The 26,207-nt window shown below is 47.2% G+C and overlaps 2 protein-coding genes across 3 annotated transcripts in view; one reads left to right on the top strand and one right to left on the bottom strand.

The window, feature by feature from the left end:
- Positions 1-7,537: 7,537 nt before the first annotated feature.
- P2rx2 (purinergic receptor P2X 2) lies at positions 7,538-11,223 on the top strand. Of its 2 annotated transcripts, none has more exons than XM_037198543.1 (11): positions 7,538-7,744; positions 7,889-8,024; positions 8,120-8,191; positions 8,271-8,346; positions 8,462-8,558; positions 8,714-8,794; positions 8,903-9,041; positions 9,341-9,471; positions 9,604-9,697; positions 10,257-10,322; positions 10,402-11,223. In XM_037198543.1, exons 1-11 carry the CDS (start codon positions 7,569-7,571, stop codon positions 10,789-10,791), a joined length of 1,458 nt encoding a protein of 485 aa, XP_037054438.1. In that variant the 5' UTR covers positions 7,538-7,568; the 3' UTR covers positions 10,792-11,223. The 2 variants fall into 2 exon arrangements, with proteins under 2 accessions (XP_037054438.1, XP_028712863.1); XM_028857030.2 differs by having other exon boundaries at positions 7,853-8,024.
- A 2,574-nt stretch (positions 11,224-13,797) lies between these two features.
- The window catches only part of Pole (DNA polymerase epsilon, catalytic subunit), a 53,912-nt gene continuing 41,502 nt past the window's right edge, over positions 13,798-26,207 (bottom strand). The window contains exons 40-49 of the mRNA XM_028857029.2: positions 24,454-24,627; positions 22,077-22,202; positions 20,627-20,759; positions 18,570-18,744; positions 17,130-17,261; positions 16,801-16,994; positions 15,312-15,512; positions 14,859-14,984; positions 14,198-14,287; positions 13,798-14,111 (exon numbers count right to left, since the gene is read on the bottom strand). Coding sequence (XP_028712862.1) covers positions 13,998-14,111; positions 14,198-14,287; positions 14,859-14,984; positions 15,312-15,512; positions 16,801-16,994; positions 17,130-17,261; positions 18,570-18,744; positions 20,627-20,759; positions 22,077-22,202; positions 24,454-24,627 — 1,465 coding nt within the window. The 3' untranslated portion in view covers positions 13,798-13,997. The remainder of the gene's footprint in view (positions 14,112-14,197; positions 14,288-14,858; positions 14,985-15,311; positions 15,513-16,800; positions 16,995-17,129; positions 17,262-18,569; positions 18,745-20,626; positions 20,760-22,076; positions 22,203-24,453; positions 24,628-26,207) is intronic.

Below are 26,207 nucleotides of genomic sequence, written 5' to 3'. Positions count from 1 at the left end.
TGTGTGTGTGTGTGTGTGTGTGTGTGGTGGTGGTGGTGGTGGTGGTGGTTTTGTTCTTGTTTTTATTTTTACTTTCCAGACTGCTTGAAGGCACAAGGAATCCTGCTGGAATAAGAAGTTGAAGTTCAGATATTGTTCTCTAGCTAGCATCCCCCATTCTGCTGCTTGTTCTGGATTGGCCCTGGTGGTGTGCTGGGACTACAGAATGGAAGATCTGAGCCCAGAAACAGACACAGATTGGAGCATCAGGAGGACAGGGAACCCATACTCTGAGGCTCATGAAGAAGTGGGAATTTCCCTACACAGTTAGGCTGGCCCAGGGGCATTCTCTCCTTCCTCTTTGACTCCTAAATTGGGGACAGGAAGAGAGACTAGGGACACTGGGAAATGGAGCAGGACTAGGGAGGCACAGGGGCTCTGGTTTCTTCCAGCATTCTGTTCCATGCCACAAGCTTGGCATTTCCACTGAGCACCTGCTGTACGAATTGTATAAAATCTACCCTGCCCAAATGATTTCCAAAAATCACCTTTCTGCCCACCAAGTGCTTCTCTGAGGATGAACCCAACCAGAAAAGCATCTCAGCAGAGTTTCCTCAACAAATCAGCGGGACACATGGTTTGAGTTTTGGGTTCCTTAACGTCATTTATAGGTATCTACAATAAGCCACAACTCACTGCATTGGAATATTTCATTCAAGAGTCTGGTTCAAGCCGGGCGGTGGCGGTGCATGCCTTTAATCCCAGCACTCAGGAGGCAGAGGTAGGTGTATCTCCGTGAGTTTGAGGCCAGCCTAGGCTACAGAGCGAGTTCCAGGAAAAGTGCCAAAGCTACACAGAGAAACCCTGTCTGGGGGTGGGGAGGAAGAGTCTGGTTTATTGGTTTTGGAAGAGAGAATTGCAGTCTAAAGGCAGAGTCCTGTTTTGATCTGCACTAAAAAAGAAGAGGAAGAGGAAGAAAGGGGGAGGAGATGAAGGAGAAAGAAAAAAAGGAAGAAAAAAGACAAGGACCCAGTGAAAAAAAAGTCTTACTAAAAGGACTGACCACTTCCTCTTCTAAAATCCACTTTTATACATCACTTTGCTTTGTGTGTGACAGAAGTTTGAAATGCTTCCCGCTCCCCACCCCCAAAAGCCTAGCAGTTAAGTGAACCTGTATTTGTTTACAAGCCTCACACTGCCTACTACCCAACCATCAACCTTCATGGTTCTGCATGCTACCCAATGCTGAGTCTCCTTTTGCTCCAATAAACTCTGCCATGTTCATTTTTCTCAAGGTTCTCTCTTTGTGGGTGAGTGTTAGGACAGAGTCTCTCTTATGTATGGCTGTTATGGAACTCTCTACGTAGACCAGGATGGCTTTAAACTCAGCTTCTCCCTAACAAGTGTTGGGATTAAAGGCATGTACCACCATGCCCAGCCTCGAAGCTCTCTTTTGATATGAGGTTGCCAAGTATCTTCACATTGGATACCAAGAAACACTTTTCATTTTTGGCTTAGAACAACAGGATTTACCCTCTGACAGTTCTGGAGCCAGAAGACCATATGCAATTGAGGCATCAGCAGGGCTGGTTCCTTCCAGCTGTGGCTCATGGTCGGCATCCTGTGGTCTTATCATTTCAGTAGTAGACCCCCTGTCAAAAGTACTCAGACAGGCTGGGCATCATGGTGTATACCTTTAATCCTAGCACTCGGAAGGCAGAAACAGGCAGATCAGACTAGCCTGGTCTACATAGTCTAGACAGGGAGTTCCAGGACATCCATGGCTACATAGTAATAATCTATCTAAAAATCAGAAACCAAAACACAAAACAGTAAAGACCCTCCAAAAAACATTGGCATTATTTGGAATGGACAGCATTGCACTGGGAATCCACGTGTCCTAATAAACTGTGGGTATACTCCTGGAGGTCCAAGTGCATGGAAATTTATTTATTTGTTGTGTGTATTTTATGTATGTGGAGGTCAGAGGGTAATTTTTGTGAAGTCAGCTCTCTCCTTCCACCACGTGGGTTACAGGGATCAAACTCAGGTTTGTGCCCCCAAGTCTCCCCACTGAGCCATCTCTCCAGCCGCATGTGGAAGGTTTTAAAGACAAAACTGAGGAGGATTATATCAGACATGTGGAAACAATGCATCCCCCCTCCCTAACAATGACTTTTTTATAGTTTTGTTTTTGTTTCGAAACAAGTTCTCGCTGTGCAACCCTGGCTGGCCTGGAACTTGATGTGTAGACCAGGTTAACCTTGCACTAACAAAGATATGATTGCCTCTGCCTCCTATCTAGTACTAGGATTAGAGATTTGCACCACCATTCCCAGCTCTGGAGCAATCACTACACTTTCTCTGACTCCATGACTCACAACCTTCCTCCATGGTTCAGCCCTGTGTATGAGTCTGTAGGAACCTCAGGCAAGCTGGTGGTCCTGGTGGAGGCTTCGGAGGTGACGGCCACCAGGCAGTGTGAAAGGAGAGCCTTTTCTTCACCACCTCCTGGCTTTATCGTGTTAGGGCTCACAGAGTAACTACTGATTCCACAATGTTTCATATCTCCTCCAGGAAACTTTCTGGTCCCGTGAAACCAACTCTACAGGGCAGCCTGTGTATAAAAACAACCGCCGGGCTGGAGGGACGGCTCTGCAGGAAAGAGTGCTGGCTGCTTTTGCAGAGGACCCAAGTTCAGTTCCCAGCACCCACACCAGGCAGTTCACGACCACCTAGAACTCCAGATTCAGGAGATCCAGTACCCTCTTCTGAGCCTCTCGGATACTTACACTCATGTGAACACATACACAGATACAATTAAGTACACACGATCAAAAATAAAATAAAAAATTTGAAAAAGCAACAGGGCTATGAGGCTGAGAAGATGGCTCTCTCCATAAAGGGCTTGTGCTGCTTATGAAGACCTCGGTTAAATCCCTAGACTTCATGTGAAAGTGAAGTGTGAGGGTGAGGGCTGGTGAGATGGCTCAGCAGGTGGAGTGTGGTGATGCATTGTGTACCCTAATAAAATTTGCCTGAAGATCAGAGAACAGAACAAGCCACTAGATTAAACACAGAGACCAGGCAGTGCTGGTACACACCTTTAATCTTAGCACTTGGGAGGCAGAGATCTGTCTGGATCTCTGTGAGTTCAAAGCCACCCTGGACTATATGAGATTGACTCAGTCTAGGAGAGAAACAGAGCCAGGAAGTGGTGGCACACTCCTTTAATCCCTGCATTAGGAAAGCTGAGACAAGAAATGACATGACCGGGTGGAGAAAGGCGTATAAGGTGTGAGGAGACAGGAACTGGAGGCTTTTTTGACGGAAGCTGTCTCTTTTTAGCTGAAGGCTTTTCAGGCTGAGGAGTTGGTGAGGTAAGATGTGGCAGTGGCTTGTTCCTTTGTCTTTCTGATCTTCCAGCATTTACCCCAATATCTGGCTCTGGGTTTTTATTGTAAGACCTTTAGAAATTCGAGCGACAGTGAAGGCTCTTGCCTCCAAGCCTATAACCTGAGTTTGATCCCCAGGACCCACATGGTGGGAGAGGAGAACTGATTCCCACATGTTGTCCTCTGATTTCCACACAAGCCCCCCACCACAGATAGGTACACAGAATAAATAAAATGTATTTTTTTTTTAAAAAAGGGGGTGCTGGAGGTATGGCTCAGTAGTTAAGAGCATGTGCTGCTCTTTCAGAAGACATGCATTCCATTCCCAGCACCCATATAATGGCTCACAACCACCTGTAACTCCAGTTCCAGGGGATCCTATGCCCACTCTGGCCTCTACAGGTAACAGGCATGCACATGGTACACATTCATACATGCAATAGAAACATCCACATACACAAATATATATATATTTAAATATACATATTTAAAATAAATATAAAAATAAAGCAAGGTACAGTGGTGGGCATTTGTAATACCAGCGCTGGGGAGGATCCCTGGAGCCTGCTGGCCAGCCAGACTAGCCTAATTGATGAGAGCTAGACTAATGAGAGACTATCTCAAAGCAGTGGAAGACATATGCAAAGTTACCCTCTGGCTTCCACAGGCATGCACACACACGAACATACACACATCCGTACAAATCAACAACAATGACAACACAACGCAAAGCTGTGACCACAGCCTGAGGCACCCTGGGGGAGCCAACCACAGTCTCTCACCATCCTTTCCAAAAGGTCAATTCTCCATCAGATCTCAGCTTCCATGTTTTTGTTTTTAAAGATTATTTATTTTTTACGTGTGTTTGTTTTGCCTGCCTGCATGTATGTATGTGTATGCCAGATGCAGAGAAAGCTTAAGATCCCTGGAATTATGAATGATTATGAGCCACCATGTAGGTGCTGGGAACTAAACCTAGGTTTTCTGGAAGAGCAATAAGTGCTCTTAACTGCTGAGCCAACTCTCCAGACCCAGCTCCCATAGTTTTTGTTTACTCTTCCAATTCAAGACCAATTGTACTTCTTGTTAGTCACGTGACCCCCCCACTCCCCATGCTGACCACTGGCTCTCTTCTTCTCCTGTCCCCCGTCACTGCCTGTGGTTGAATCTGCAGCCACAGGAGTGGAACTGACTGCTGGCTGTGGCCTCCTTCCAATTCCCAGACTTGATCCTGTTTTGAGTGCCTTGAGAACTTATAGAAGGGTGGAAAGGACTAGAATTCACTCTTGCTTTCTTCATAGCAAGTCAAGAGTCCCAGATGCCCCTTGTCACCAGGTACTTGGGGCACTAGTGTTTCCCCAGCCAAGGTTCAAATTCAGCAAGCATTCTTTCCATATAGCTTAATAGCCTTCATATATTATAAATTGAGCCACACAAAACTGAATACCTTTGTATTTCCAACTTGCTATGTTCATTTCATGCTTGAAACCAGGAAAAGATTTTTGTTTTTAAGTCTCAAACTTTCTTATAAGTCCTGACAAGTTCACAGGCCCAGTTTCCAAGTTGGGCAGGATATACCTCACATGGCCCGAGAACACTCTGTTATTGCCTTGAGAAGCTTGGTATAAAGGTCACAGATCACCACTGTTCACAATGCTGATCACAATGGACTACTGATAGATACAAGGATAAGTGGGGCCGGGTGGTGGTGGTACATGCCTTTAATCCCAGCACTCGGGAGGCAGAGGAGGTGAATCTCTGTGAGTTCGAGGCCAGCCTGATCTACAAAGCAAGATCCAGGACAGCACCAAAGCTACACAGAGAAACCCTGTCTCAAAAAAAAAAAAAAAAAAAAAAAAAAAAAAGAGATAAATGGATGTGTTCTATACATACACACCACAACACAGGAAAGCCTTGAGGACACCATGCTGAATAAATCAGGCAGTCATAGAAGGGCGAATACTGTATGACCCCACTAATGTGAGGGCCCTGGAGTCATCAACTCCATCAAGACAGATGGTAGAGTGGTGCCAGGGCCTAGAAAGGCAGTGTTTAATGGGAAGAGATGCTCTGTGGGGGATGGAGAGCTTTCCAGGGACCTTTGAGATCAGGCTACACCCTACTCTAAGTTATTCCATATTATACAAAACGGGTTTTTCAGGCTGTGCATTGCCCTAGAAGAAGCCATTATACAATTAACTTTTCACTTCGTTTTGAGGGAAAAGAGATGATTGCAACCGCTGGGTAGACCAGAAACTATACTATCTCCTCTTTCCTGTCAGGTTCCACCCATCCAGGACAGACTAATATGACTTTTTCCTGGGGAAAGAGAGGAGTCTGAGGTAGTGCTGAGTACCCGGTGGTCCTACCTCCTTGCCTCGGATCTACTTGCTCTTCTGTGCAGAGGGAGACCAGCCAAACTGCAGTTTCCAGAACAGACGTCAGCCTTGAAGCAAAGGTTATAGGTTAGCCAAGGAAGCAGCCCTCCAGTCTGAGCGGTAGCTCTACTGCCTCTGCTTCCAGCTTCCTGCCCCACCCTCAGCACAGGACCTCTATGCATGGACATGGCCTACCACCACAACTTCCCTGCTGTTTGCCTCTGTTCCAGGACTAGCCACGCTCCTAGTGGGTGTGTAGGACACTGGCTCTTTGATGGCCACCCCTCCCAAGGACAACACCCACCGTAGGCACCTAGAGTCCTCCTTTCTCAGCTCCCAGGATTCCACTGTCAGGCACCTGTGTCTGGTGCTGACTCCACCTCTGAGTAATAGTCTCGTGTTGTTCTCATTTATCAATGCTTCTGTCTGTTCTAGAATGTGTGGGCTGTTCATTCACTTGAGATTTTTTGCATTTGTGTGTGTGTGTGTCTCAGGGGACGGGGTTGGAGACTGAACCCAGGGGCTCACAAACATGTGGCAAGTGCTCTACCACTAAGATACCCTGAGGTATAGCTCCAGCACTCCTTGTTACTTATTTATGACTGACTATGTATTAGGTACTTAGGATCCTCCTGTTTCAGTCTCCCAAGTGGTGGGATTCCTGGTTTTGCACCACCATGCTTAGCTTTAGGCAAATTAAATCAGGCTTTAGCTGAGAAAGGATGACTCGCAAATCATGGCACCAAGATCAGTGGAGGTCCTTGGTGGAAAACAGGAGGGTGTATTCAGCTTGATGATTTCAGCTTGAATTAATGGTCTGAGATAGGCTAAGACCCAGCCTTTTGTTACAAAACATTCTCTAAAATTATGCATTCAGCTATTTGTTCTAAATTAGGTTGCCTTTGCTAATTAGGCACTGGTCAGATTTAATCAAACGGTTCAAATATGCACATGCTTCCGAAACTGTACTATTAACAACCAAGAGATGGGGGCAACCTACAGGCCCAGGTCTTCCAATAGGATGGAATTATTTCTAGCCTCACCCTGAAGTACTAGCACATGGTGAAGTTAGACATAAGTGTTGTATGTCACAGAAAAATACTGAGACATGAGAGTTTAGGGTGGGGAACAAGAATAGCTGCTTCATGGGTAGGAGTTTTAGTTTTGGGGTGGAGAACATGTTTTGTGTTGTCCAGTGAAGGGAACTGCACAATATTCAGCATGGACTACACCCACTGGATTGTTTATATGCTAAGTGCATCTTATTTCCATAAAAGAAGACGGCTTAAAATCATCTCTCTGTGACACACTAAGATGTCTGGTATTGCTTCAAATAACCTGGGCTCAGGGGAGACCTAATCAGTTACCAAGAAACAATTTGGGTTTGGAGGGGTGGGGGTGGGAAACGGAATTACAGTACAGCGCTACGCTGTCAGCCCCTCTTCCCCTGTGGGGTCTCGTCCTGATTCTCAAATGTGGAGCTAGCGAGATAGGGCTGCACTCTCCCAATGTGGCGCTCTTCTTGGAGCTCTCTAGGCGCCCACCCTGGCCTCTCTTGGCTGGCCTGGTCTCTCCGCCCTCCTTGGCACCAAGCTGGACTTGCGACCCACCAACCACCAGAATGCATTCTAAGCCGCACCCGGCTGCACCTGCAGCTTTCAGGGAGACGGGTATACCCAACTCCATCAGCTTTGAAAAAGGACTAGACTGCTACTGTCACAATGGGCGGGGCGCGAGGCCACACCCCCTGGCTTGCCCAGGAGAGCTGCGGGTGCGAGGCCCTCAGGCAGCTCTGGTGGACTGAGCTGCTTGGGCCATGGCCGCTGCACAGCCCCGGCTTCCCGCAGGGGCCGCCATGGTCCGGCGCTTGGCCCGGGGTTGCTGGTCCGCGTTCTGGGACTACGAGACGCCCAAGGTGATCGTGGTGCGGAACCGGCGCCTGGGGTTCGTGCACCGCATGGTGCAGTTGCTCATCCTGCTTTACTTCGTGTGGTGCGCGGGCCGGGGCACGGTGGGCAATCGGGCGGAAGGGGATCCTTAGCTGGGGGCATGCGCGGGAGCCCTTAGGGCCCCAGGAGAGGGACGCCCTGCTCTCTCCAGGGTTGCCTCCAGAGCCGGCACCGCCCTGTCCCGCAGGTACGTGTTCATCGTGCAGAAAAGCTACCAGGACAGCGAGACAGGTCCGGAGAGCTCCATCATCACCAAAGTCAAGGGGATCACCATATCAGAGCACAAAGTGTGGGACGTTGAGGAATACGTAAAGCCCCCGGAGGTGCGGCGCTTCCTGCCCCAGGCCCGAAGCTCCTCAGTGGTGTGACTAGTCTGAGTGAGCTGACCCGCCCACCGCGCTTTTATTTCTGCACCCAGGGGGGCAGTGTGGTCAGCATCATCACCAGGATCGAGGTCACCCCTTCCCAGACCCTGGGAACATGCCCAGAGGTGAGGCGGGTCGAGGGTGGCCTGGGAAACCCTAGGCCAGTTACAGAGTCTACCCTCTGACCTGTAGTCTCAACTCTAGAGCATGAAGGTGCACAGTTCCACCTGCCATTCAGATGACGACTGCATCGCCGGGCAGCTGGACATGCAAGGCAATGGTCAGTGTGCACCAGGGACAGTGGGGAAGAAGGCGGCGGCGGCGGGCACACGCGGGGGGTGGGGGGGGGAGTGTTAGCACTGACCTCAGCTGCTTAATCACTGTTTGCTCTGCAGGGATTCGGACAGGGCACTGTGTACCCTATTACCATGGGGACTCCAAGACCTGCGAGGTGTCAGCCTGGTGCCCGGTGGAAGACGGAACTTCGGACAAGTATGCGGGGTCCACAAACTTCACTGCTAGTCTCCTTTGTCCTTACTGATGAAGATCAGATGAGCTGGGGTGGGGAGTGGAGGGAGAGGGACAGTGTGTCCCCCTCCCTTGGGCTTTGGGGGAAGGGAGACTAAACCCTGTCTGTACCTTTGCAGCCACTTTCTGGGTAAAATGGCACCAAATTTCACCATCCTCATCAAGAATAACATCCACTACCCCAAGTTCAAGTTCTCCAAGTGAGTCTGAGAGGCAGAGTAATATCAAATACAGTCCCCGGGCAGTGTGGAAGCTTGTGTTGGGAACCAGGTGTTTAGAGTACAGGTCTGTCTTCTGCCATTCCTTAGGGGCAACATCGCAAGCCAGAAGATTGATTACCTGAAGCACTGCACATTTGATCAGGACTCTGACCCATACTGTCCCATCTTCAAGCTAGGCTTCATTGTAGAGCAGGCAGGGGAGAACTTCACAGAACTGGCACACAAGGTGAGGGAGGGTGTGGGGACAGTGTGGGGGCTGGCATCTGCTACCCACGAGGGTTTTGCTGCAGTTAGTTGCACCTTCTGTGTTGGCCAGCCCTGGCTCTGTTTAGGCAGAAGGGAGAAATGTGATCATGGTCTGTGAATGCACCTGCTCAATTATTGACACCTGGTCCCACGGCTGGTGCTCGTACCTCATTATACCAGACACTTGTTCCCTGAACCTTTGGCTCTGAGCTGAACTGTCTCCCTTTGAGGGTTTTCTGCTCTATGCCCCTCAATGCTCCTTGGCTCATTTTTCTGCAGGGTGGTGTCATTGGAGTCATCATCAACTGGGACTGTGACTTGGACTTGCCTGAATCAGAGTGCAACCCCAAATACTCTTTCCGGAGGCTTGACCCCAAGTATGACCCTGCTTCCTCAGGCTACAACTTCAGGTACCTCGTTCTCTGCATGTTTGGTGTCTGCTTTGACTATAGTTCCGTCTGAAGTGGTCCTAAAGAGAGGAAGACGAGTGTGCACATTCAGTCTGACTGCTTGGACACTGCTCTTGGTTTACCCAACCCTAGGTTTGCCAAGTATTACAAGATAAACGGCACCACCACCAGTCGAACTCTCATCAAAGCCTATGGGATCCGAATCGATGTTATCGTGCATGGGCAGGTACGCAGAGCTGAAGAGTTCCACCTAAGCCTGAGCTGGCCTAGCTCCGTGTCCCTTATATCACCCCACTGTGGTGATATATTGTGTATCCTAATAAAATTTGCCCGAAGATCAGAGAGACAAAGGAACCTCTTCTAGGACTCCTCAGCCTGAAAAAGCCTTGTTGCTTCACGCCTTATATACCTACCTTTCTCCACCCAGCCATCACTTCCTGGGATTAAAGGCATGTGTGCTTCCCAAGCCAAGGCATGAGATCTCAAGTGCTGGGATTAAAGGTGTGTGCCACCACTTCCTGGCTCTGTTTCTCTCCTAGACTGAGTCAATCTCATGTAGTCCAGGGTAGCTTTGAACTCACAGAGATCCAGATGGATCTCTGCCTCCCAAGTGCTAGGATTAAAGGTGTGTGCCACCACTGCCTGGCCTCTATGTTTGATCTAGTGGCTGGCTCTGTTCTCTGATCTTCAGGCAAATTTTTTTAGGGTACACAATGTATCACCACACTTCTGCCACAGCAGCCTATCATGAAGGTCTCACTAAATGCAAGCTTGATTTTTTACAGGCAGGGAAATTCAGTCTCATTCCTACCATCATCAATCTGGCCACTGCTTTGACCTCCATCGGGGTGGTAAGAGATGCACCTGGGGGCCTGGGTGGGTTAGGGAGTGTCTGATATGCCCTTACCCAGTGGTGTCTGCTGACTGCAGGGCTCCTTTCTGTGTGACTGGATTTTGCTAACATTCATGAACAAAAACAAGCTCTATAGCCATAAGAAGTTTGACAAGGTGCGTACTCCAAGGCATACCTCAACTAGCTGGCCTGTGACCCTTGCCCTTGTCTTGGGCCAGGTCCCTCCCCCACCTAGTCACTACTCCCAGGATCAGCCACCTACCCCTCCATCAGGTGGAGGGCTAACTCTGGGAGAAGGGGCAGAGCTACCACTGGCTGTCCAGCCTCCTCGGCCTTGTTCCATCTCTGCTCTGACTGAGCAGGTGGTGGACACTCTTGACCAGCATGTGGGACAAAGGCTTCCTGTCCCTGAGCCCTCCCAACAGGACCCCACATCCACGGACCCCAAAGGTTTGGCTCAACTCTGATCTCATCCTCACTAAGCCGCAGACCTGGATCTGGAGGGCAGGGATGGCCTCAGCTGCTTTGGCAGCCCTAGGCAGGATCTGCTCTCTGCAGTAGCCAAGCATGTCTATGTGACTGGGAAACAAGAGATACCTGTGCAAGAGGACAGCGCCTTGCTCTGGCCCAGGCTTACATTCTTCCTCTCCCTAAGGCTTAGGGGAGAACTGGGTTTTTGCCATCTCCTTTACCAACCTAACTCCTCATAGGACCCCCTTTTCCTCCCTTGCCCACCTGTCATACTTTTGCACAGCCTTCTGGGACCCCAAATCAGAGCTAAGACTTCTGTTGTATAATTCTAAGCCCTCCTTTAGAAGTCATAGTATGCTGGGCTGGAGAGATGACTCAGAGGTTAAGAGCACCAGCTGTTCTTCCAGAGGTCCTGAGTTCAATTCCCAGCAACCACATGGTGGCTCACAGCCATCTGTAATGAGATCTGGCGCCCTCTTCTGGCCTGAAGGGATATATGCAGGCAGAACACTGTATAAATAATAAATAAATAAATAAATTAAAAAAAAAAAAAAAGTCATAGTATGCTGAGACCAATAAACCAGTGATGAGAAGCTTTCTGGCCTCAATTCTTTGAGAGTAGCTATGGACTCAGGAATATAAGGCAGGAGAGTCAGTCCCCTTCCCAGGGACCCTGCACTCGAGTTTACCTGCATTCTGGTTTAGATTACAGCCACACCTGCCAAGGGGACCATTACAGCCACACCTGCCAAGGGGACCAAGGCTATATTCAGAATCCCTGTGACGGGGTGAGAATAGTGAGTGGGTAGAGGACAAAGCCAGCACTAACATCAGGGCTGGGGTAATCTAGTTGCTGCATCTTTGCTGTTTGTGGTGTGACTGGCTGGGCAAAACCTGTTGGGAGCCTGGATCTTGGTTCCCTGGTCTATGCTGAATGCCACCAGAAGGTATCCTAGCTTAGACCAGCACACTAAGTGGTCAAGTGGCTAGGAAGGAGACCCTTCAGTTTCTGCCCACATTACCTGAAGATTGCATGCTTGTGTGTGCCTCTAGTTGTCACACCAAGTGTTGATAGGATGCTTGGAAGGACACTAGCTCTCAATACCCCAGAGCCTTCCTTGGTCATGGACTCCACAGGCCACCAAATATGTTTAACTTCCTCCATGTTTAGTTATAAGATGTCCAGTTATAGTTTTAGACAAACTGCCCTTTCCAGTTGGGTCTCTAGTTACAGCTTAACAACCAGGGCCAGAGATGCAGTTTTCTATTTCAGAATTCCTAAAATGACCTCCGAGTGAACCCAGGCTGAGTGGTATCTATGATTGCTGTGACCTACCTTGTGTTGCTATAGGATGGCTCTGCTGGGAGACAAGCCAATGCCTTTTAGGGCCAGAGATCCAGGAAGCATAGTTAACCATCTCCCTCCTCCCCCATCTTCCTAATTTGATTTGATTTCCATTCAGAAGGTCCCAGCACTGCCAACTCAGTCCACATTCCAAACAGGGAAGATCAAGTAGGTATCAAGTTTCTCCCTACAGACAGCCTGAGCTCATCAGGGTTTAGACTAGTTCCTGATGGACAGATGATAGATATTAAACTTTCCTTTCAGAGACTGAGGCTCCCAGTGCAAATACAAAATAGTAAGCTAAGAAGAGGAAATTGTAGGGGGCTGGAGAGGTGACTAAGCAGTTAGGATCACTCACTACTTTTTCAGGGGATGGAATTTGGTTCCCAGCACCTACATGGTAGCTCATTACCGTCCATAACTCCAGTTCCAGGGGAACCAATGTTTTCTTCTGAATGTATGTGCATACACATACATTCAGGCAAAATATTCATACACCTAAGTTCGGTAGGGTTTCCCATCTCCCTGTAGCTATTATTTTGGGTTTCTGAGTTTGATGCTTTGGCCGCTGCCCTGGTAAACTGGCTGGGGCCAGAAAGCAGCAGTAGACAAGGACTGCATTTAGCTCAGTGAGATGCATAAGTTCTCTTATTTCCTGAGATTAATGAAAGGCTCTGCTCATCTAGCAGATGGGTCAATATCAGTAGAGGTGAGAACAGCTACTTATGCCACCACCACTTTGCAGTGCTGAGGGCATCTTTTCCTTTTTCTTTTTTTCTTTCTTTCTTCCTTCCTTCCTTCCTTCCTTCCTTTCTTTCTTTCTTTTTTTTTGAGACAGAGTTTCTCTGTGTAGCTTTGTAGCCTGTCCTGGATCTCACTTTGTAGACCAGGCTTGAACTCAGAGATCGGCCTGGCTCTGCCTCCCAAGTGCTGGGATTAAAGGTGTGTGCCACCATCGCCTGGCTGGGCATCATATTCTTAAAAAGTCTGGAGATTAAGCCTTTTAAGAGGGTGCCAGCTTCAGTGTTCCAGGTCTCTGATGTCCTGAGGAACAGTGGTGACTGAGTACAAGCCCTCAACAGATCTCTCTGAAACCTCACATAACTGCTTTCCCTCCTTTCCTCCTTCCCTCAACAGTTCAGACTAAAATCTTGCATGTGAGAAGGCATTTCTTTAAAAAAATCTGTCTTATACAGGGTGTTCAAGTTTATGATAAATGTCACTTAAAAACCCTTTGCTTGTGGGCCTCAGGCTTATAAGGCCCTTGCTATAGTTCTGGTGGACAAAGAGTGGGCTTTCCACATAGACTAGGTAGGTCAGCGATGTTCTACCTTTCAGGCCCATCTCAGCCCATCTTGGGACAGAGCCCCAGGTCTCACTCAAGACACTGGGTGACAACCCTCCTCAGACTTTGCTCTGAAGCAAAAATGTTGGGTCTCCACATGTTTAGGACCTGGATTTCCCAGAAAGCAGCTCAAATTCTACTTCCATGAAGTTGAGGGAAAGGACCTTTTGTCTGAAAATAAGCAAGACTCTGTTATGGTCAGGGCTCTGTACCAGCTACTGCATCCTCTCTGCCCACACCCCCTCACCTCATCTCAGAACGTATCTCAGGCTTAGAATAGAAGGCAAAAGAAAGCTGTTATGGAAGAGCAAAGAAGTTTCAAACATGTTTATTTAGCAGGCAGCTGAGGACAGCCATTCCCTGCTCCTGCTTGTTTATGACACCTTGAAGCTCCCTGAAAGTATTCTCTCTGGTATTCCTGGACTGTAGTTATGAGTTTGGAAAAGTCAGGTGGTCAGTGGTTCAGCCATCTGGAGCAGGCATTAAAGTACCTTGTCTTATGCCTAGGCTTGCTAACAGTTTGATAAAGGGCTTGTTTGTAGCAGCCATTCTATGGTCTCCTGGAGGTATGACATACTGTAGTGCTTGGCAATATTCTGGAAGATTCTAATCTGTTCCATGAAGACCTGTAGGAGCAAAGAGACACAATGACTCTGGGTTCTACTCAGACAGGAGGGGCAAATGATCCAGTGTGTCTGTGATAACGGCCCACCTCAGTGTGGATGGTGAGAACAAAGTCCCCGGCACAACTGCAGTACACAGGCATATGGGTCTCTTTCATACCACGGCACTTCAGGCATACCTAAAACAAGGAAGCAGCACTGCTGATCTTGGATCAAACCACTATCACACTGGATCCTATCTGTAGCCTTTCAGCCTTGTTGAGGAGGGATACCTTCATGAATAAACTTCAGGTAAGTTTATTTCCCTACTGAAGTCTCATCAGGACTCAGTGCCTTGATGAAATTCAAGATTTATTCAAATCTTGCCAGCTCCTTCCTCCTTGCTGTGGGTATCCCCAACCTAGATTACCAAGGCCTGGGGGTGTCCTATGTCCCAACAGCTGCCCAGGGATATAACCATGGACTTTGCTCAGGTGCTCATAAAGTGCTGCCAAAGCTTTCTCTGCTCTGCTCTTGCACCCTGCCGCTGACCCGTTTCCTGTCTATTGTCTACCTCCCTCCACTGGATGGAGGAAAGTGCCCACAGAAGGAACCAACAGGTGTTGGACAGAATTAGTGGGCTGGGTGCATGGATGAAGACTGACTCCTGGGGATGTCCCTTGGAGGCAAGACTCAGGATCCAAGCATGCTCTTGGCTTCCCTGAAATGCCGATAGTGTCTGGAAACTCCTGGGTGGACTGGGGAGCTCACCAGGTCCTGTAGTGTGAAGGCCATCAGTTTCCTCTGCAGGACTTCCACCAAGGCTGACTCAATGGCAGCTGAGTCATAGGGGGCCTGACAATTGGAGCAGAGCCACTGAGGCAGGATGGCCCCATCCTAGGAGAGTGGGGAGGAAGGCTGAGAAGTCAGTGTGAGTGGTAGCCATGGTCCACCTGGGCAATAGCACACTGGGCTGGTGTAAAGGGAAGATGTCACAGAGAGGATTGCTGGGGCAAAGGTAACCATCACTGCTCTTGGCTGCCTGAACCTTTCATTTGTGCTGATCAGACCTTTCCAAAACAATTTTCTAACATGTTACAGTGGAATGGCTTGGGGGGGGGGTATTTTTAATCCACAAGGGGCAGTAGGTTAGATACTACAGGTTGGGCTACATGTCCCAACCACTTTGGACATTTAGAGGTTCTGATCACCAGCTGAGCTCACCTGAGAGAAGGAGGAATCTTTGCACAGGTCCAGGTCTCGGCAGAAATTACAGCTGTGGCAAATCACCTCAGGGAGCACATAGGAGTGGCAGGGGTCTCTGAACTGGGCCTCTTCAGAGAATTCACCAACGTCTACCAGGCGAAGTAGGTCTCGGTTCAGCTTATTCACCTGATTTGTGATGTTTGTATCCAGGGACAATACCTATGGTGACCACAGCCCATCATGAAGTAGCTCCTAGGCCTTTCTGCCGCTTTGGCTGGACCAAGTACCTCTTTTAAGCCCGTTTCTCAGCATCACCTTAGCCCTTCCTATTCCCATCTGGAACACTCAGGATGAACTGATTCTCTACAGTGGCAACTCTCTGTTAGTGAGTGGAGACTTTACTGATGAACATATTAAACATTTCAGGCAAGAAACAGTGATTCTACACAATACCTTCCAGAAACCAAAGAGGGAGGACACCTAACTTGTCTTAGGAGGTCAGCATCACCCCAATACTGACCCAATACAAAGACATAGGCCATTAACCACCATGAGAAAGGACACAAAACCCTCTACGTGTGCCAGCAGATGAACCCATCAATATTGAAAAAATTCAGAATCCAAAAATAAAGCACAGATAAGGCCAATTAAGTTTTTTGTTATTATTATTTTTCTTAAAGACAAAGAGTCTTACTCTATAGCGCTTTGAAGATACAGGCTGTCTTTAAACTATGATCTTCCTGCCTACCTCAGCCTTCTCTAGTGCTGGGACTGCAGAAGTGAGCCATCATGCCCAGTCCCATTAAACTTCCAAAAAGGTGTAAACATTCCTCAATGGAAAAAGGCTCTGGAACTGGATACCCTTATGTTCAGACAGGAAACTTGTGCAGACTGCAAAGATGAACTACAAATGGACAGATCCCAAAGTGCAGTTCATCCCAGCTTGTTTTCTGGGAAAGGTGGGTCAGTGACTGTCCAAAGTGTATTTGTGGAGAAGAAACATTCCTAGCTCACTATGTTAAACCCTAAGGTGTAGTCATTTGATATTCAGTGTTCAGCCTCAGAGTGAAGCGCTGGGACGCTCAGATGGCACAACGAACAATAAGTGCTTTGAGCAATGACCCACATGGTCACTGGTAATATCATCTCACCATGCTGGCCTGCCTTTCCCAGAAAACAAGCTCTGTCACCTCATTTGGTCTCAGAGGTCTGCTCTGGCTCATCAGGCCCACTGGTGGCAGGTGATCCATGAACTCCTTCCACTGTAACTTTCTCGGCATACCATCTCTCCTACTCCAGAGCCTCTGGCCTGGTTCCAGGTCCCTCCGAGTGCCTCATGGCAGTACATCTCTGAAGTGACCAGTCCCTTATGGTTCACTGTCAGGCTGAGAGCTATTAGAGGGGCTTCCTTATAATGCCTCAGCCCAAATGCCTCAACAATGGTTGCATGTGATAGGGACCCAGCAAATCCTGATGGAATGACTAAAGGATTTGAACCTGCCCTCACCTTGCACACATATTTGATGAACTCCAGAGCAGGATTATTGAGCAGCAAGTGTGAACCAGGGAGGACAGGGAACATCTCTGAGGGCTCAGTGGAGTTCCGAGAGCCTGTGACTTTCTTCTGAATTTTCTGAGTGATGGTGAAGAAGCTCTGAGTGAGCTCATTTGCCACATAATTTTGAGAGAAGGTGACCATTCCTGGGAAAGAGAGAGTGCTAAGGGGCAGATTCAGCTGGCAGTGGATATCTTACCCATTTGCCTGTACCATCTGAGGCACACAGAAATCAAGCCATGGCACGTAGCAGCATCCTTCTGTGACCAGGGAATGCTCACCAGGAAGGGCTCCAGCTGCCCCTTTAGCCTCTTGGGAGAACTGGCTAGCCCCCTTCCTCTTCACAGGGGTACTGCCTGGGACAGTGTGTCTCAATTCATTCTTCATGCTATGGTACACAGCCACGATGTATGCTGCAGAGAGAGGCAGATATAGGGCACAGGACCTCAGAGTCAGTGATGTGTTGAAAAATACTCATCTGAAATGTCATTGCTAGAACTGGATATAAGAAAGGAACTTATAGTTAGGTAGTGCCCAGCACTCGGGAGACAGATTCTGAGTTTGAGGCCAGCCTGATCTACAGAGCAAGTTCCAAAACAGTAAGGGCTATACAGAAAAAGCTTAGCTTAAAAAAACAAGAACAAAAACAAAACAAAACAAAGAAGTTGCTGATGTCTGAATTCATCCCTAGAAAAGTGAATAAATAGGACAACAAGGATAGTATGTGAAAATAGATCCTTAACAGCAAATGCTGACAGTATCCTAAAATCTGAACCCACATACCTGGAATATTTCTTCCTTTCTTTTTTGGTTTTTTTGAGACAGAGTTTCTTTGTATAGCTCTGGCTTTCCTGGAACTTGCTCTGTAGACCAGACTGGCCTTGAACTCGAGGTCCACCTACCTCTGCCTCCTGAGTACTGACATTAAAGGCATTATGCCACCACCACCTGGCTAACCTGGAATATTTCTTGAGACTACTTGTCTCGGTGAAGGCTCAAAAGAAGTAGACAAAGACATAAGTAATCACAAATGAAACCAACTGTTGGTACAGACCTGTGGGGTATGTGAGAAGTCCTGTCTATCTGCCAACAGTCTAATGACCATGCTCATCACTAGTTTTTCTGTTTTAATGAGTGGCATTGAATTACAAAAACAGTCCAATTCTTATGCTTACTGAACATGATAACCAGGTCTACAAATACTTTCAAGGTGTAAGAGTTTTCTAGTTAGTGAAGCTCCAGAGGCCAGCCTCATTACTGTGTGTTAATATACATGTTCCCAAGGATGTTAGCCATGAACCTACTAGAAATAAAACTGGGAAACACCTCTGGGACACTCTTAGGGGCAGCTGCTTACGAGGCCTAGAGAGAAGACAGAGAGCTCTTTCATCATCTGCCTCCAGTTCCCTATGCTGGAACAGGTAAAGAAAGCAGCAGCTCCACCAAGCTGAAATTTCTGACAATTTTCCTCTCCACACCAAGAAGCCAGAACCATTTTCTTTTTTTTCTTTTTTTTTTTTCTGGTTTTCCGAGACAGGGTTTCTCTGTGTAGCTTTGCGCCTTTCCTGGAACTCACTTGGTAGCCCAGGCTGGCCTCGAACTCACAAAGATCCACCTGCCTCTGCCTCCCGAGTGCTGGGATTAAAGGCGTGCGCCACCACCGCCCGGCTCAGAACCATTTTCAATTACTCAGCTGGTTGTCCAGCTTCAGCTTGACTCACCTGAAACAATCATGAGGAAGTAGCTCTGGCAAGAGGCTGCCTGTGGCAAAAACTGCAGAATGTTCCAGTTGTTCTCCAGTAGGTCCTCAACCTCAGATTCCTCCATACCCTCTTCCTCCTCATCCTCTTCCTCATCTTCCTCATCCTTGGTTTCCTCCTTTTCCTGGGAGTCTTGCTGTAACAAAGACAACCCCTATTTCCACCATGGCAACAACATATAATAACAAGACACAGCAGACAGGACTCCTCTAGCCTGGTCTCCTGGATTCTGACACTGCAAGACCAGGGTTCCATGGAGCATGTCTAGCTCACTAGGGTGACTGGGAGTTATGATTCTCATTTACTTTTAGGGGACACTTCAAAATTATCCAACTCTCCCTCCCAACAGGGCCAACCAACCAGAACTTCCCAGTGACCAGCTTCTTCCTCTGAACTTAATAATGTCTTCTTTAGCTGGGAGTGGTACCTTGAACCTGTGGCTCTATATTCAGGATGCTAAGGCAGAGTCACTGGAGATGAGAATTTCAAGGCCAGCCTAAGCTACACAGTCAGAACCCATCTCACAAAGGAGAACCACTTCTAGAGTTGGTGACAATTTTTCCACAGACCCAACTTGACTGGGTGCCTGTGTTCCTGCCAAGGTGAATTCACTTCTACACACAGACACTAACACTATGCCAATATTCCGATGGCCACATTTCCTTTCTTCCCTCAGTGAGGTCTACCTCCTAGGTCTACCTCTAATGAAAACTGCTCCTGTCCAGGCGTTGGATACATGTTACCTAAGGAAGCCTTGTCCTTGTCCCCCCCAGATTCCCTTACGGAGACCCCAGCTTCTACTCTTCCTGTTGGCCAGTGCCTCCCTTTTCGGCTATCTGTGAAGACCCCATGGAGAGTGAAGGTCTGTTGTTTCAGCCTACTCCCTGGGTACTCCACTCTAGCATGAGGTGATCACCTGTATCTCCATTACACAAATGCCAACCCCTTGCCCCACATGGCTCCTTGCTGCAACCTCCATTCACCCACAGGTATGGCTCACACTGTGTATCACCAAATCCACCTGCTAGCTTCTGGATCCCATCTTTTAACAACTCTGCACTGGCGTCCCTCCCCTGAACTGACTCTGTCTGCTTTTTCCCCTTGCAGTATGTTATTCTCAGAGGGGGCAAGTAGATGCCAGAATTTCCATCTTCACTAATGCTGAATCCCATCCTGTGCAAAAAGTGAGCACTGCCAGCTCTCTGTGAGTACCTGAAACTACTGCCCAGACACCCATCTGCCTGAGCTGTTCCAGCTCCCAAGGTGTCTGTTCTCTTGTCACCTCTGACTTTGTGTCTCCACGGCTCCCCCTCCTCCCTTTTTCATGAATGTTGCCAATTTCTGCCTCATGGAAAGCTCTTTGCCCATACTAGGATGTGATGGAGTTGTGTTCCCCAAAATATTGTGCACCCTAATAAACTTATCTGGGGTCAGAGACAGAACAGCCACTAGATACAAAGGTTAGAAAATGGTGGCACACACACCTTTAATCCTAGCATTTCCAGAGGCAGAAATCCCTCTGGATCTCTGTAAATTCAAGGCCACATTAGAAACGGCCAGGCATGGTGACATACACCTTTAATCCCAGGGAGTGATGGTAGAAAGGAAAGATATATAAGGCATGAAGACCAGAAACTAGAAGCATCTGGCTGGTTAAGCTTTTAGGTTTTAAGCAGCACAGTTCAGCTGAGAGCCATTCAGATATGAGGACACAGAGGCTTCCAGTCTGAGGAAACAAGACCAGTTGAGATGTTGGCCAAGTGAGGTTAGCTGTGGCTTGTTCTGTCTCTCTGATTTTCCAGTGTTCACCCCAATACTTGGCTCCAGGTTTGTTTTTATTAATAAGAACTATTAAGATTCATGCTATACTAGGGCTAACACTATGCCTTCAACTTTTCCTATAAGCTGATGAACTGGGTGGAGTCAGCTCTTTGCCACTATTGATAAGAGGCCCCAGTACCTGTCACATAGGTGAATGTAGCCCCATACATATGTGGAACCAGACCCAGGTTTCTTACCTGTCCACAGTGAATACTAGATGGAACTTTTCCTTTGATTCCACCATAGTTGGATGGATCCATCCAGAGAAGAAATTCCCAGCATCGAGAGAAAGAGATTGTCAGGGAATGGAAGATCTCTTTAGAATGGATGCTGCAAAAAGCCAGACAGAAACCACTGAAGTGACATCACAGCTTTCCTTATTCTTCCTTTTCCTTTGTAGCCATGCACTCCTTTTTTAACTTACAAGCGAACATCAAGTGGATTCAGACAGTCCCTCAAACTTTTAGGATACTGAAGAAGTTGCCTGGGGACAGCTGTCTGAGGAATAAAGGTGACTAAGAGGGAAGCCAGGGTAGGCCCAAGGTCCACTGTCTCTAACTTAGATCAGGTGCACATCACTGGCAACATTTGCTTCCTGCTTTCAAGCACCTTAAGTTTTCTTCATTTTTTTTTTTTTTCCCGAGACAGGGTTTCTCTGCGTAGCTTTTGGAGCCTGTCCTGGAACTCACTCTGTAGACCAGGCTGGCCTCAAACTCACAGAGATCTTCTTGCCTATGCCTCCCAAGTGCTGGGATTCAAGTCGTGTGCCTCTACTGCCTGGCAGTTTTCTTCATTCTTACCACAACTAGCCAAATTGGCCTCTATCACTAATCCCACACTTGGGAGATCCTAAACAGACTTCTCTCCCTCTCTTTCTCTCTTTGAGACAGGGTTTCTCTGTGTAGCTTTGGAACCTTTCCTGGAACTCACTCTGTAGCCCAGGCTGGCCTCAAACTCATAGAGATCCACCTGCCTTTGCCTCCTGAGTGCCAGGATTAAAGGCGTGCGCCACCACTGCCACCTGTCTCTCTCTTTTCAAGATTTATTAATCTTGATGTATATGAGTGTTTGCTGTTAATGTTTATTGTTCTATCAGAATTGGAGTTCATATTGGGTGGCTCACAAAGTCCTGTAACTCTAGCTCCAAAGATATGATTGATAACCTCTTCTGCTCTGGCCAACTGCCCCCCATCCCCTCTCAAGACAAAAACAAAACCAAAACCTGAAGACTTTATCTTATTTACATTGGAGCCTCTGGGCCTAAATAGACTTGGGGATATAATTCGTCTAAGCAGAGATCACTGCCTGAAGCCAAAGGTACAACATGGGGTCCAGCAATTAAGAGCTCCAAATGACTGACTGCCTGGAATCAGAACACTCCCATGTGTCCATGCCCCCATCTGTGAAGAGTTTATGTGACCTTTATGCAATAGCGCTCTATAGAACTGTCTTATAAGCAGCAGGTATTCCTTGACTATTTCAGACTTGAACAACATGCTTTATATCTGAGTTGTCCACCACAGGTAAACAATAATGTAAGCTGCCACTTCTTCATGCTGCAGAGCTTGACCCTTGGTGTATGCTTACCCTCCAAGCATCTCTCCAAAGCCACGGCAGCTGCATCAACAAGATGTCCCCGACACTAACCTGTTGGTGATATATTCCACATAGGCAAGGGCATCCTCTATCCGGCGCTTCTTTGTACAGAGGATGATGCGATTGAAGTTGGCATAGATGACTGATGACCCCAGCCGCTTGAACTCAGCAATGAGCCTGTAGAGTAAGTTTATAATTAATGGAGGAGATGCCCTGGTAGAAAATGAAGCCAGAAAATATGAAGAGAAACCATGAAGAAGACCATGGTGATACTGAAACAAGAAGTATCCTAACTATACTTAGAATGAGCAAAAGAGCAGACTCAGGACCCAAAAGCAATAAAGAAGAGATTTCTGTCTTTTAAGATGAGGTTTAGGGGCTGGAGAGAAGGCTAAATGGTTAAGAGTTCTGGTCCTCTTCCACAGGACCCAGGTTTGATTCCCAGCACTTATACGGATGCTCACAGCCATCTATAACTCCAGTTCTGGGGGACCCGTTACACTTTCTGGCCCCTCTGGGTACCAGACATTACACATGAAGATATACATGAAGGCAAAACACTCATACATGTTGGGGTAATCTCTTTGTACAGTGTCAAGATGTGTCTCTGCCCTTCCTCACCTTCCTAAGGCACTTTCTGATTGGTTTAATAAAGAGCTGAATGGCCAACAGCTAGGCAGGAGAGGATAGGTGGGACTTCTGGGAAGAGATAGGAACTCTGGGAAAGAATCTGAGGTGGGAGATTTGCCAGTTATATGAGGAGGAAGTCAGACTTACGGACATACAGTACTGAGGAGAGGTAACAAGCCATGTGGCGGAACATACATTAATATTAACTGGTTACTTTAAGTTTTAAAAACTAGTTGGGAACAAGCCTAAGCTAAGGCCAAGCTTTCATAATTAAATAAAAGTCTCCATGTCATTATTAGAGAGCTGGCGGTCCAAAGAAAGATCTGCTAAAAACATACATATTAAAAAACAAAATAAAAACAGATGAGGTCTGGCTCCACTACTAGGCCTGACCCTGAACTTTAGAACTCTGGCAATCCTCATGACTCAGCTTTCTGAGTAGCTGTGACTACAGGTATCATCACCATGGCAGAGCAAGACCCACCTCCCCTGATTTTAGACAGGAGTTTGGTTATATTCAGCATGGCAGAAAAATAGCAGAAACAATGGTAATAGATAGCCACCATGTATGACCTTCATTCAGGTTTTTTCTTTTCTTTTTTTCCTTCCTTTTTTTTTTTCTTTTTCTTCAAAAGACTGGTTGTGAGCCTTGTGGTGGTGGTGGTGGTGGTGGTGGTCGTGGTGGTGGTGGTGGTGCACGCCTTTAATCCCAGCACTTGGGAGGCAGAGACAGGAGGATCTGTGAGTTTGAGGCCAGCGTGGTCTACAGAGAGTTCTAGGACAGCTAGGGCTACACAGAGAAACTGTCTTGAAACAAACAACAACAACAACAACAACAAAAAGTTCTTTTTAAAAAGATGTTTTTATTTATCCTAAGAATTTCTTACAGCCCAGCCTAGTGGTGGTGGCAAACACCTTTAATCCTAGCTCTCAAGAGGCAGGCAGTTCTCTGAGTTTAAGGCCAGTGTGGTCTACTGGTCTGCAGAATGAGTTCCAGGACAGTCAGGGCTATATAGAGAAACTGGAAAAATAGAAAAGCCAAAAAGAATTTCCTACAATGTATTTTGATACTATTTCCCTTCCTCCTCCTCCACCTCCCTACCCATCTAACTTCACAATCTTGCTTTAAAAAAAGAAAGCCGTTCTTTTTAGATTTATTTTTAGGAGTGTTTTGCTTGCACGTATGTTAATATACTGTATGTGTGCAGTGTCAGCAAAGGCCAGAAGCCCAGAAGAGAGTGTCAGATCTCTTGGAATTGGCCTTATGGACGGTTGTGAGCCACCACATAGATGCTGAGAAATGAACCTAAGTTCTCTGCAAGAGCAGCAAGTGCACCTAATCACTTGCTAGAGTCATAGTTCCAGTGTTGACTCATTCATTACTTCTAATATCACAACATTAGACATAGCTGATTGTACATTAGTTTGGTACATTCACACTTAAGTGTAAGGTGTTTCCTTTTGTTTTTGAGACAGGATCTCACTATTAGTCCTGGCTGGCCTGGTACTAACATGTAGACCAGTCTGGCCTTGAACTCACAGAGATGCACTTGCCTCTGCCCAACTGCTGAGGTTAAAGGCACGGACCACTATACTCAGCCATGGTGCATTACTAAAACAAACAAGGTGCATGAGAACACATTAATACAAAAAGGAAGTAGTACTATGATGCTTTACCTAGCTTTCTGGAAAGATGAATGCACAGAGCCACAATAGCAGCTAAGCCTGCCCTGGGCTCTATGCTTCCCATAGCCACTTGGCTTGTGCCCTTAGCCCATAGCCCGGGGTGAACACTCACTGCAAGAAGAGCTTCTTCATCATATTGTGTAGTGTCCGGTGCAAGGCTGGGTCATGGAGCAGAGAACATGGTGACTGGAGCCAGCGGTAGAAGTGCATTACCTGATTGTCAGCATAGATATTGTGGTACTGTGTGATCTCCTTTACCCAGCCAACTACCATGCTCTTCAGGATCCTGAAAGATGGCAAAGGATGATGACCAATACCATATGCTGCTGCTGGCATCACTGTCCTTTCTCATAATCCCTAACTGCCTTTGTCTAAATTTCATTCCTTGGTCCCATAACTTGTGGGCTTTACCTCCTTACCACTTTCCTCTATATAACTCCCTAACTTGCTCACCACACCTGGACAAGAAGACATATGATAGGCTTTTGTCCTTAAGACTTTTTTAATTTTTAAAAACTTACATATAGCTGTGAGAGAATGTACAGTGAGTATGGGTGCCCATAGAAGCCAGAGATATCAGATACTACTCAACATGGGAATAAACTCATGTCCTTTGCAATAATAGTATATGCCTTTTTTTTTTTTTTGAGATGGGGTGGGGTATCACTGTCAGAAGAGTAGGAATGAAGAATCATAGAGTTGATTATGTGCCTTCCATGTAAAGAACCAGGGACTAGCCCAAGTTGGGTTTTCTAGACACCAGTGAGATATAGGGGAGGTTCCTGGGGCCAATTTAACACTCAGGTAGCACAAACTGGACTTGAGTCATGGAGGAGCCAGAGTATCTGAGACAAGATGCTGCAGCCACTTTTATGGCTTCCTGTACAAATACCCACTTCTCTCAACTGGTAGTCTCTATCATCTGTGTCTGATCTTCACCTGCTGCTCAGGGTTGAAACATTTTTTTCTGCCACAACTCTGCTCTCAGCTCTCCTAGCCTACTTCTTACCTTAGCAATTCCTTTTTTCTTTCCATTTGGAGGCAACAGGGCTGAAATACGTGTTTTCGAATCACAGACATGGAATGACTACCTCATACTCAGCCACAGGAACAACACATCAAGACCTCAGGCCCTCTGAGTTTGGCTTTGCCATTTCTAGCATGGGTGAAGACTACACTACTTTGCAGGTCTATGGGAATATCGGCAGAATGAAAGTGCTATACATTTATGGCACAAAGGAACCACTCCACAATAAATATACAATGTTCCATTACTAGGAGCCAGGGCTGACCATACCTGACAAATGATTCTGGCTACTATGACTCACTAGGCTGGGTGCCCTGGGAATTTCCTGCAGATACTTCTTTGATTACACTGAAAACAATTATGTATTAAAATGTTCTTCATGAGAAAAGCTTCTGGCCTCAAAAGGTCAGATGGTAGCACTTGTACTGCCTACTAGTAACTAGGCAGGGTATGCTCAGGGACATGGGGACCCTTGATTGCATTATGACTCAAGGAAGAGACATCTCAGGAATGCTAATTCTGACACTGGAGAAGGCACAGCAGTTAAGAGCATGTACTACTCCTCTACAGGGACTGGAGTTCAATTCCCAACACCCACACCAATGTTTTACAACCTCCTGTAACTCCCGTTCCAGGGTATCCAACTCCTCTGGTCTCTGTGGGCACCTACACTCACATGCACATGCACACACACACACAACTGAAATAATAGTCTTAAGAAAAAAAAGGCGATGTGTGGTATATGCCTTTAATCCCAGCACTTGGAAGGCAGAGGTATGTGGATCTCTATAAATTTGAGGCCAGCCTAGTCTACATAGTGAGTCCCAGACCATCAAGGG

The sequence above is a fragment of the Peromyscus leucopus genome, chromosome 23 (genome assembly GCF_004664715.2).
Source record: "Peromyscus leucopus breed LL Stock chromosome 23, UCI_PerLeu_2.1, whole genome shotgun sequence".
Lineage (NCBI taxonomy): Eukaryota > Metazoa > Chordata > Mammalia > Rodentia > Cricetidae > Peromyscus > Peromyscus leucopus.
The sequence above is the reverse complement of the archived record's forward strand: the minus strand, read 5'-3'. Positions and strand labels throughout refer to the sequence as shown.

Bases quoted from the DNA above. Each gene is read 5' to 3' on its own strand.
- P2rx2 (XM_028857030.2), top strand. From the start codon at position 7,569: ATGGCCGCTGCACAGCCCCGGCTTCCCGCAGGGGCCGCCATGGTCCGG. The intron at 8,192-8,270 runs GTGAGGCGGGTC...TCTCAACTCTAG, and splicing joins CCCTGGGAACATGCCCAGAG to AGCATGAAGGTGCACAGTTC. The intron at 8,347-8,461 runs GTCAGTGTGCAC...TTTGCTCTGCAG, and splicing joins GCTGGACATGCAAGGCAATG to GGATTCGGACAGGGCACTGT.